Genomic DNA, 11928 nt, shown 5'->3' with positions numbered 1-11928 from the left:
TTGACTTCAATAGTGGCAAATCCTTCTTAATCATAAAACAGATAATAGTAGGCGGATTAAGATTTGTGTTAAGATGAAACTTCTCCATTCCTGATACGGATTTCTCTTGCCATTCTACACGTTTCAAATAAGCCACAGCAAGTGGTCATCAAGGCATCGTTGCACACTGTCCCCTGCCAAAGTTAAATGTTAGCACAATGTTACATGTTGCAATTCAAATTCGGCAAAGAAGGAAAACACAGGCATTTCATAAACATGTTGATAGTGAAACCTCTTCGGCTCTTCCTGTCTTTCACAACGTTATGGACAGATTGCAATCCCACCAGTCCAGCAGAGATTTAACAGTGATTCATAATCAGATAGAGTATAGGCATAATAATATTAATTTCCATTATTCTCATTAGTGTGAGGGATTAAAGCTACACTATGTCATTTTTATTTAGTGAATACAAATTTAATCTGGTAGAGTATGTTATTACAATAACTAACACAAGTAAGGTGGTTGTATTTAGTTTCCCTGCTCTTCTATCGAGAAATGCAGATCTGGTAGATCCACTACTGGTTGACAAGTGGTACCACCTGAAGGTAAAAAATGTATATCTCCCCTGAGCAAGCAGGTGAGCTCTAGTGGCGCAGTGATACACATTTCAGGGGACACAGGTTCAAATCCCCAGTGGGACACGAATGTTACAGAGTGCAGCTTTCAAATGGTCTGATAAGAGAGTAGCACATACCTGAATACCGTATGTCAACCTCATGTGAGTCCTCATTGCTGTCATGCCTCCTGGCAGAAAACCCAGGCAGCAGTGCTCGCCATATTTATTTGCAGTGTAGCAGCTCAGTGCCATTGGACATATGCATCCCAGGGCAACTGCAGGAAACATGTATATCATGTCACTGTCAGGGAGAAACCTTGTATCTCCAAGTTTCAAATATGTATGTTTTTTCGTAAAGTAAAGCCCTGCTTCACCATACAAGGCATTCTTACAAAAGAAGTGAGAAACAGCCAATCTACAAGCACACTGTCTGTGTTTGTAGATTGGCTGTTTTCACCACTAGTTTAGTTACATTTTTTAAATGATAAATACAAAACAAACGGTTTTGGACATTGAATGGTTTCCACCCAACAACGACGATATGGTACTTTGTTGTAAAATACAGAGAAAACAGCATCTATAAAAGTATGACTCACTGACAGCAGTGTGTATAGTGCTTTTGGGTTGTTTTACATCGAATGATGCTGGATAATAGGCAATGAGCTTTGGAGGGGACAATGATTACTGTACTCACAGACAAGGCAGTCACTGCAACAGGAGCACAGGCCGGTAGACCATTCTCCTGTTTGAACATTTGTCCCATATGAGCCAGCACCTGGTTGGTGGGTGATTGCTGGATTGGACATTTTTTTGGATTGATGGATTCACTTGCTCAGTATCGGCCACCTAGAGATCATGTGCAGTTGTTGTTCACTCTGAAACAGAACAAATTTCCTCAGTCAACTGTAACTTGGAAAAAAAAAAGAAAAAAAAAAGGAAATAATAAAGAAAGAATAAGAAAACAGCATTCTGCAGTAGTCTGTAGACTTAACTCTGATCTCTTGCAACAATGCGCATGGTGGAAATTCAAAGCTCTAGACATAAACAAATCTTTTACGTGGGTACATCTTTTATGGACACACTCACAAGATGTAAGTGATGCCAATGGATTCCCAGAGCAGTTTGTTGAAATTTGTTAAAAACAATTATAATACTCTCACAAAGCAATTTATGTGTTGTACAGATGTTGCACAGTTCAGTCAACATTTATGAAAGCAAAATCCTTAGATGATCAGCTTCACATTTTCTTCACATGAAATTAAATCTTGGCTTGTGACTAGGCCTGAGGTTTACACACACACACACACACACACACACACACACACACACACACACACACACACACACACACACACACACAATTACATTTTATTGTGATTATATCAACTGTAAATACTACTGCTTAGTACTACCAGCCACTAGCCAGCAGGTCCTTTCCAACAGTCTAGCTACCCATTCAATGATATAGTTGCCTATTTCTGTTTCTCATCTCTAGTCTGCAGACTTTTAATCATGTCCACAAACTCTCAAGAGCTACACTGTAAAATCTCACTGTTAACAAGTGTCTTAAACAACTCTCGAGTTAAAGGAACACATTACAATTAAGCTCTTCTAAAATAAATGAACTCTAAAAACATAAAATGTACCGTCAAACATGAGAAAAGAGGATATTACTCACCAGAGGACAAACAAGCTTTTAGTCTGCACTCCTACTGATCACACACGTATATCACACAGGAAGTTGTGACACGTTTAATTTGAGAAGAGCTTGTGGTTTGAAGAGTAGCTTCCGAGGATGACAACGATCTTCACCACAGAGGCTCAGATGGGGACAAAATGAACGTAATTTGGTTTACTTGGTAGTACTTATACGACTAGTTCTCTAGGACAAAGACTTGCATACGTCAAGGAGAAAGAACATCCCACACATGTACAGAATGTTAGCTCAGTTAATGTCCCACACGTGTACAGAATGTTAGCTCAGTTTAGTGTTAGGGAATTGAAGTTGTGCATGTCACCCAGAAAGCACTATTACTGTTTGTCTGTACCCTGACGTCATAGTACTGACGTCACAGACTGGCCTGGACACGGAACACCATATATGGGTATAAAAGAGAGCCAGACAGACAGAGAGGTCTCCATATAATGTATGGGCATCTCACAGACAGACAGACAGACAGACAGACAGACAGACAGATACAACGGGTATTGCACAACTGGACTTCAATGGTGACTATGCTTCCCAACAATTTTAATGTAATTACTAGATAATATGTACACACAAAACAATTACCATCAACATGGCTCCGTTAAACAGCACTGCTGTTTTTATTTCCAACACATTCTTTCCGACAGATTACAACATGAACAACAAGTGGTGATTTTCCTTGATGAAAACCAATATTCCATAGAAACAATCATCCATATAAACAAACATTACAATCCACATTTTCCTCTATAGTGTGTTTTGTTGGGTTTTCTCAGACGCCTCTCTGTGCGTGCTGGCGACGGATTGCTTCGTCTTCAACTTTTGTTCAGCTTTTTGTTTCTGCACCTCTTGAAAGACCTGAGAAAGACACATAAATCCAATATAAAAAAAGATACAAAAGAAATACAAAATAAAAAGATAAATCTATCGTCAATATGCACCAGGTGAAAGGACATGTAAGAATCCACAAACAGAATGCATAACAGCATTAATTGCCATAATTATGGGTCGACTACCTTGATGCAAAGAGCCTTTTTGGCCAGCCAGCGGCGGGTGACGCGTCTGTAATACTCTGGAGGGAAGGTGTAGGTGATGCCTAGCTGTTGGCACACATTCTCAAAGGCATCGTAGTTAACCAGCCTAAGGTTCTTCAAAAGCTTCGTCCTGCGATCGATGGCCATGAGCATACGTCTCTTATTCGCCATGTCCTGGAATGACATTTAGTTTGAACTGAATCAATGGAGGTAGTGGTCAAATGAAAGCAACAAATGGTTAGATGAAATAGGTCAGGGGTTCCCAAACATTTTTGGATCGGGGCACCCCTATAAATATTTTTTTCATCCGAGGCACCCCTACATTATTATATTCCTAATTCTCACTCCCAGCACTTTATATTTATAGCATATTTTAGCGATTATGTTGCGAGGAAAGCGAGATAATAGCCATTTTAGTTAGAACTGACTGAAAATAACTTTGTACTTCAAGTTTAAAATGATACTAAATATATGCCCAAATAAATTTCAAATATTATCAAATTATCTCGCGGCACCCCTGGACTGCCGTCGCGGGCTCGCGGCACCCCAGGGTGCCCCGTCACCCACTTTGAAAACCCCTGAAATAGGTTACAATCAGGTGAGGGGTTATTGCAAAAAATAAAAAAAATACAAAAAAAATAAAACACATGCTGATGCTGTTCATTCATGTTCCAGATCAATTCAAGGCCTTTATGAAAGTTATGAAACCCCATTAGCGAGGTCAAGTCATGATTTCAACATAGGTGAAACATTAATGTAAAACTATGTGGAAGTTTCCCAGCATGACCATGGTATGTACTCATTTCTTGAGGGGGTTGTACACAGGATATCCTGTTGCACACCCTAGCCTCACACCACAGGGAGGAAAGGAAATGTAGTAAGATATTCATATGCCAAATCTCTGTTGTGCTACTCAGGGGTGTCGCACCAAATTCTGGGCCCTGGGTACTTTAACTATTGAAAAATAGCAGATATACAAGCTCACAGCGCGGCACCGAGTGCCGCGCTGCGAGCTTGTAGATCTGCTATTTCTGAAATATCGTGAAATTTGTGCAAGTCTTTGAATATTTCAAATCCTTCTAAGGTTTTTTGAAAAACCTATGTTTCTATGTCAGTGGTGCTCAAACCTTTTCATGTGAGGGACCCCCAAAATGATATGTACTGTATTTGGCCACAGCCCTCAATATATTTAGTTCCGGGGACCCCCCAGAAGCAAAATTTGAGTTACTAATGTTTGCTTAAAAAATACATATATTCAAAGATTTGCCCACGTTTTCACAACTTTTCAAAAATAGCAGATCTTGTGCGCTGCGAGCTTGTATATCAGCTATTTTTCAATAGCTAAGTATAAAGTATAAAATAATTCCAGGCCCCTCCACCTTGGGCCCTAGTAACTCAGTCCCACTTTTCCCCCCTTATGACGCCCCTGGTGCTACTCCACTGTGCTGCTATAGAGCACTTCGTCATTAAAATCTCATTTGCGTCACTAATAAGACACACAGGATGAACAGGTGACTCACTGCAACCTAAAACATAGCAAAATATGTTGATTTAACTTGCTTGCTTAACATGGATGGATCCTTTACAGACCTTTTCATGCTTTTGTAAGTGCTCTTGATAGTTTCTGATCCTTGTAGTCAAAATGGCCACTGAAACAAAAAACAAACAATAAAGTGAACAGAGAGTTTCCATCCGAAGAGGAATTGAATCCAACAAACAATGAGGGGTGTGTTTTATTTGACCAAAAGAGGTTCATGTGGCAATACACTAATAAGGGAACACACCCTTCACTGGGAGAGAGTGGCGGTCACTTTCATCCATCTGAACTTTTGCAATCAGCTGCTCCCTTTTCAGTAGGAGTTTCTCACTCTGAAGACACAGGGAAAGCAGTATTAACTACATTGAGCCTTCACATCGTTGCCGTCGGGCAGAAACCTTGTATTCTCTCCATATTTCAACTTTGATGTTGTTTTTCCTACATGAATGCCCTACTTCATCACACAAGAGTGTCTCACAAAGGTCGTGAACATATCCAATCTAAAAATTCACAAGTGTGAGCTTGTAGATATTTTCAAAATAATAATAATAAGACACCGTTTTGGACATAGAAGGTTTCCACCTGACAGGGACAATATACTTTATTATTTTTAAAGAAGAATGCGTATCAGCATTTCAATATAGTTTTTGAAGAACATATAATAATTGTCATGAAACCATTAAATACTGGAGGAAAGAAAACATACATGGCTTGCCAATTCCAAATTAAGCAGCCTTTGGACAACGTCATCAGTCCTATGGAACACAAAGCACATGAGCTTTAGAACAGGAGTTGGTGGTGTCAGCTGAAACACACACACACACACACACACACACACACACACACACACACACACACACACACACACACACACACACACACACACACACACACACACACACACACACACTTTACTAGGTAGACTTATAGAGTATAGTTTATGTACGTTTGAGCGAGGGGAACAGCTGCATATTCCTTCTTCAACATGGTTGGTGGTAGATCACTGAGCTGGCTCTCTGGGACTGTGGGAAGAGAGAAAAAAATATATTTCAAAGAGTCAGTGATTGTATGACTAACCAGTGCTAACGTGTGGTTTGCTTATCCATACAGTGGGACACTTTGCAAGCGTATTAAACCTAGTATGGCTGGGTGACATAGGAATAGTGATAACATGGTACTGCAGGTTTTTTGGGGCAAGACAATAGATTTTAGGTCATGAGCCACAATGGCAGAAAACAACTTCATGATGGACTTCAGGCTGAATTACTTTACACTCACTGTGTGTGTGTGTGTGTGTGTGTGTGTGTGTGTGTGTGTGTGTGTGTGTGTGTGTGTGTGTGTGTGTGTGTGTGTGTGTGTGTGTGGTTATTTATGCTGAGCTCCAGACTGAAGTTTGTGGCATTTGCTATCATAAATCTGTCCCTAAAAATACATTTTTTGGCACCGTTTTCACTTAACGTTTTTGTTATTATTTCACTCCAAGTCATATTCCAAACAGCAGGCCAATGCTCCGGTATAGTGCAGTGGTTCCCAAACTTTTCAGGCCGAGACCCAAAAGCGAGATTAGATATTTGCCAGCGGGACAGCGGGACCCAAACTAGAAAATAGCAGATTTACAAGCCCAAAACGTGTTGCTTCTCGCTGTGTTGCGAGCTTGTAGATTGTATATTTTCACTACTTCTTGATCGTTATACGTTTTTATTTGGGGAATCTGAAACAGAAATTTCAGTTAGAATATGATGGAAACAGTCCAAAATGTTATGTTCTCATGTAACAAATACAGAAGTGAAAGGCAACAGTTATTCAGGGAGTTGTCAGATCTGTGTCTGCGAGTAATAATCTGTATCTTCATTTTCATCATATGCTTGGATCCCTTTGCCACTTGAATGTGTGCGTTCTCTTTTCCTTTTTTTGGATTGTTGTTGTCGGTAGTTCATGGCTGTCAGTTCCCTCCTGATGTTCTGTGGGAGTTCAGACTGCTGCAAACTGTACTGAATAACTGCTAACTTGCATAATGACTTCAGACTAAGATTAAAGTCTAAGATGTAGGATTCAAGTCTAAGAAGGCCATCTAGTTGTGTTAGATCCTCCAAAGAACATGATACGATCTCCCACCATGCAACAGCACATCTTAGCCATCCTTAAACAGGGGCCTTTCCCTTTCGGTTCAACCTTCATCCTGGAGAAGGTTTCTGTATTGAATTCCCACAGAACATTGAAGTCCTGATTATGGTCGCCAGACTCGCCAGCAAACATGTACAGCTTTCCCTTGTAGGCAAAGGCTGAATGAGCCCAGCGTGCTTCTGGACGACACTGTGCGAGACGTGTGTTCAGCCAGCAGTTGGTCTCTGTGTGATGATGTTGTAGTGCATAGTTCCCCAATTAGTTTTCTCCAAGGGCCGAATTATGTCTAGGGTACCGAGCCGAGGGCCACAACATTGCAGGGGGCAACGCCGGCGTTCCCGCTACTCCAGCGACAGTTCAGATATCGTCGTTGTAGGGTGAAAATCTTGTATGTCCAAAACCGTTCGTTTTGCATTTATCATTTATGAAATTATTGTGTGCTTGTAGATCTGCTGTTTTCACTACTTTTGTGCGACGGCCTTGTATGATTTGAGAAAGAACGTACAAATTTGGAGATACGAGATTTCCACCCGACAACGACGATATACTAGTGTTGTTGCTGATGTTATACCACCATTATTACTTGGGTTGGTGTGGGCCAGACAGTAGCCCCCCACGGGCCGCAAATGGCCCGTGGGCCGCCTATTGGGGAACCCTATTGTAGTGGTACCCCGGCCCTCAGCCCAAATACAAACATCTGTGGCCCGATGATGGTGGCAGAATCACCGACTCAAGCAGTTCCTCTGGTGTTAATTTAAGACGAGATCATTATGGTGGTGTCCAACTTGTAGATGTCATTAGTGCGTCCAGTAAGGTAGGTGAATCCTCCATGAATATACATGACCTTCTTCAAGACACAGGCTGAGTGGTTAAACCTCGCTTCTGGTCTTGTACCTGAAATATCAGGTTTGAACCATCTGTGGCCGTCGACATCAAATGCATAAATAATGGTGCTGTAAGGCAACCCTCCCCAGATGTAGATCAAATCAGCTATAGGCACAGCTCACTGTGTGGCTAAATCGCCCAGAGGGGACCTCAATAGGACGCTCTCCTCTTTCATTTGTTACTGGTGGCAACTTCCTCCAGCATAAATACACTGTGTTGAAGCTGGGGACTTGAATCTGATCACTGTCATTCAGGCTACCACAGTACCCTTCAAATGAGTACAGCTTGTGTCCGACTGCCACAGCAGCATGGTAGTAATTCTTATGTCCTCCTTTCAGATGTATCGTCCAGTGAAACATTTCTCACCGTCAATCAGTGCAATTCATTTACAGAAGTTGTTAGAAGACCGGTCAAAATGCAAAATGATGTTTAGTTTTATTTGACAACCCATTTTAAAGAACAATTAACATTTTGTTGTGATGACGATTTTGTGATGTCATTGTGTCAAGATATCATTATGCAGAATAGTAGCTAAATCAAGTTAAAGGGATATTCCACTTTCAAAAACACTTTTTGTCATTGTATGGTCTAATCAGGCTTGTATGAACACCCTGAACAGTTTTTAATTTTCTTCATTCAGTATTTAGATATTTGATGTAAAAGTTACTAGGCCCGACACGCCCATGCCTCTCCCCACACACACTCATTGTAACTTCAAACTCCATTTTAACCATGATAGATTCATTAAAAATACCCATTATTTTTTCTGGTGACTCATAATACCCTCCTAGTACGTGAGCAGGCCGTGTTTTTTCCATAACGTTTTTCATGTATTTTTTATATATTTTTATTGTATTTAATTTTTTCCATTTTCACAAAGAATTATTAAAAAATACATGAAAAACGTTATGGAAAAAACACGGCCTGCTCACGTATTAGGAGGGTAGTTTGAGTCACCAGAAAAAATAATGGGTATTTTTAATGAATCTATCATGGTTAAAATGGAGTTTGAAGTTACAATGAGTGTGTGTGGGGAGAGGCCCTGGGCCTGGAGGGCCAGATAACTTTTACATCAAATATCTAAATACTGAATGAAGAAAACTAAAAACTGTTCAGGGTGTTCATACAAGCCTGATTAGACCATACAATGACAAAAAGTTTTTTGAAAGTGTAATATCCCTTTAAAGGCTTTATTTCATTTATTTATTAATATGTATGTTTTTTTGAGCAGTGCTATCTGCTCCTACATCTGGCTTTGTCCGTTTGTACGCACGTCCCACACTTGGCTCATTGACGCTTACTGAAATCAAGAAAGTAATCAAGAAAATGTCAACCTTTTTTAAATAAAAGTATAAAACTCAGTTGAGGCATATTTCTGCTGGCATGTGACATTTTTTGTATGATATTTTGTTTCATATACACTACATGTATATTCTCAATTTAACGCTGAAAAGAGTAAAAAATAGTTACATTTCTCCAGGGGTAGAAATGTAGCTTGATCAAGCTACTGCCATGGTGCGCTACTTGTAGCTTTACAAGTTATGTTTTCAAAGTAGCTTCCCCAACACTGCCGAGTAGGCTTGCGTCTTTGCCAAAAACAGCAGATCTACAAGCTAGATCGGCTATTTCTGGCTAATATTTCCCTCTGAATATGGAAAAGAAGAGACATTGTCATCCTATGGAGTAAGAATTACATAAAACATACTGTACCTTGCTTCTTCTTTCTTACAGGTCGGGCATAATGTCTCACTGGCTGAATGGGAAAGCTCCCAGAAGCTGAGGAGAAAGGGTTAACAATCCTTCAGTTATTAATTATTTTCTCAACTTTTCTCAAGATAATGATTTAAGCCTCGGCCGTACACACTTAACAACATCCAATGTGCAATATAATTTATATCCTTTTTTTCTTTTGTTTCTTGTGTTTTCAAAATCACATCAAACTAGAAGCAGTGCTCTTCCGAGCACAGGTCTCCACCAGGCTGTGGGTCCTGGTGGTGCTACTGTATAATAGGCCAATGTAAAAAGGGTGGCATATGTTCTTCACCTTAGATCTTTCATGGCAATCGGACGCTGCATGCATGATTTCAAGCATTGTGTTCCAAAAATGTGTTTTGCTAAAGTCTACCTGCTGGTGGCGCTATAACAGGACAATGTTAAAAAGGTAGCATTTGTTCCTTGACCTAGTGGGAATATGTGTGGCAAATGTCACGGTAATCGCAGGCTGCGTTGATGATTTGAGGCATTTTGTTCAAAAACGGAGCAATCCTGCAAACTTTGGAAGCTAATATTAGCCAATCAGGATGGAATGTTAAATATCAGACGGATCGGACTTGATCACATGACTATAGAGATACTGTGTGCTGATTTGCATGATTTTTGGATAAAATCTCAAGGAGTAATATCCAAAAATGTGTTTTACATAAGTCGGCCCAAAGGTGGTGCTATAAAAGGCTGATGTGAAAAATGCAGGGCAAAGGTTTACCCTTAGCCTCTAGGGAGTGCGCTTACAAAGTTTGAAACTGATCGGTGGAGTTATAGGTAAAACCACAAATCGGGCTGTTATAGCGCCACCATGAGGCTGATTAAAAAATAATTAAGTGGCATTTCTTCCTCGGCCTAGTGGGAAGTGTGTGCGCGATTTCATGATAATTGCACTTTGCGTTTGTGATTTGAGGCATTTTGTTCAAAACGGCTCAATCCCACAAACTTTGGAAGCCAATCTTAGCCAATCAGGATGGAATATGCAAAATCGGACCGATCCGTGTCGATCACATGACTGTCGAGATATTGCCTACCGATTTGTAGGATTTTTGGACAAAATCTGTAAGAGTAGTGCACAGAAATGTGTTTAGCAAACATCGGCCACTAGTTGGCGCTAGAAAAGGCCCATTTGAAAAATATAGGGCAGAGGTTCTAGATTGGCATCCAGGGAATGTGTGTGCTCACTTTGGCAGCGACCGGGCCAACGGCGACTGAGATTTGGCGCTCACAAACTGCGAGGACGCACGGACGCACGCACGGACGGACGCACGGACGGACACACGGACGGAGGGGAAAACATACTCTCCCTCAGCCTTCGGCTGGTGGAGACAATTAAGTCAGAACATTGCTGTTCTCTTTCTGAGAGAATATAACTAGTAAGACGCCTCAGGGCGACATGCGACCTCGCCCTTCCATCTGACCAGTGATGTATATCGGACCAGTTACCCATATATGGAGACCCCTGGTACCCATATATGGAGATCCATGTATTAGCCCCATATAGAACCTCACCCGCCTGCACCACGGCCTTGGGAAAACAGTTAAAATCGCTTATTTAGTCTCATTAAATTCAGAAAAGACCACCACCGTTCTCAGATAAGAAGCAGCCTAGCCTTGGATCAAAACTACCATCCATCCATTTGATTGAGTCTGACATTTCGATAGTGTTTCTTGATCCAAAGCTAGTGTTCGGTCTATTACATAGAATAGATATTAGAAACTGCAGTTTGCCATGCAAGTTACCTTTCTCTGCCTTCTCATTGTTGCCTAAATAATAAACAAATGCATTTGCTACCTAAAAGGTTTACATAATCACATAAGATAATACTGTTATAACCATACTTTGTAGCCAGAGGTGTAAAGTAACCATGCAAGTACATTTAAAGTACAATTTTGAGGTATTTGTACTTTACTTGAGTAGGCTATTTCCAATATCCTTCTACATGTCGTATCAAAATATTGTACTTTTACTACACTACAAACTTTAGTTACTAGTTACTTTATAGATTGATAATTATTACAAAACATACATTTGTAGTGGCTAAAAGAAACGTCTTACCAGCACTGTTTTCATGCCTCGGTATCAACGCTGATGTGCATGATGTCCCTGTCAGTCTGCTCATTAAAACACTGCTCTCCCGCAAAACCACCGATTTCAGAGCGGTTCGTAAAGCCATGCCTGCTGCCGTGAACATGGCTGCTAAAGTAATAATAGTAGGATATTTCCTTCAAGAATTGCAGCGATCAAAAAAATACAAAATACAGTTCGGTTGTCACCGTCAC

At 40.6% G+C, this 11928-nt stretch overlaps 1 protein-coding gene across 1 annotated transcript; it reads right to left on the bottom strand.

The window, feature by feature from the left end:
* Window positions 1-3039: 3039 nt before the first annotated feature.
* On the bottom strand, window positions 3040-11928 carry mrps15 (mitochondrial ribosomal protein S15). Its single transcript, XM_080747704.1, has 8 exons — window positions 11705-11928; window positions 9595-9660; window positions 5822-5897; window positions 5582-5630; window positions 5123-5207; window positions 4929-4987; window positions 3321-3512; window positions 3040-3162 (listed from the first exon to the last, which is right to left on the bottom strand). The coding sequence occupies exons 1-8, from the start codon at window positions 11838-11840 to the stop codon at window positions 3052-3054; spliced, it is 774 nt and encodes a 257-aa protein (XP_080603830.1). The 5' UTR covers window positions 11841-11928; the 3' UTR covers window positions 3040-3051.

This window comes from Nannobrachium achirus, assembly GCF_963921795.1.
Source record: "Nannobrachium achirus genome assembly, chromosome: 2".
NCBI lineage: Eukaryota > Metazoa > Chordata > Actinopteri > Myctophiformes > Myctophidae > Nannobrachium > Nannobrachium achirus.
Note: the sequence above shows the minus strand (reverse complement) of the source record. Positions and strands in the feature narration are given on the sequence as shown.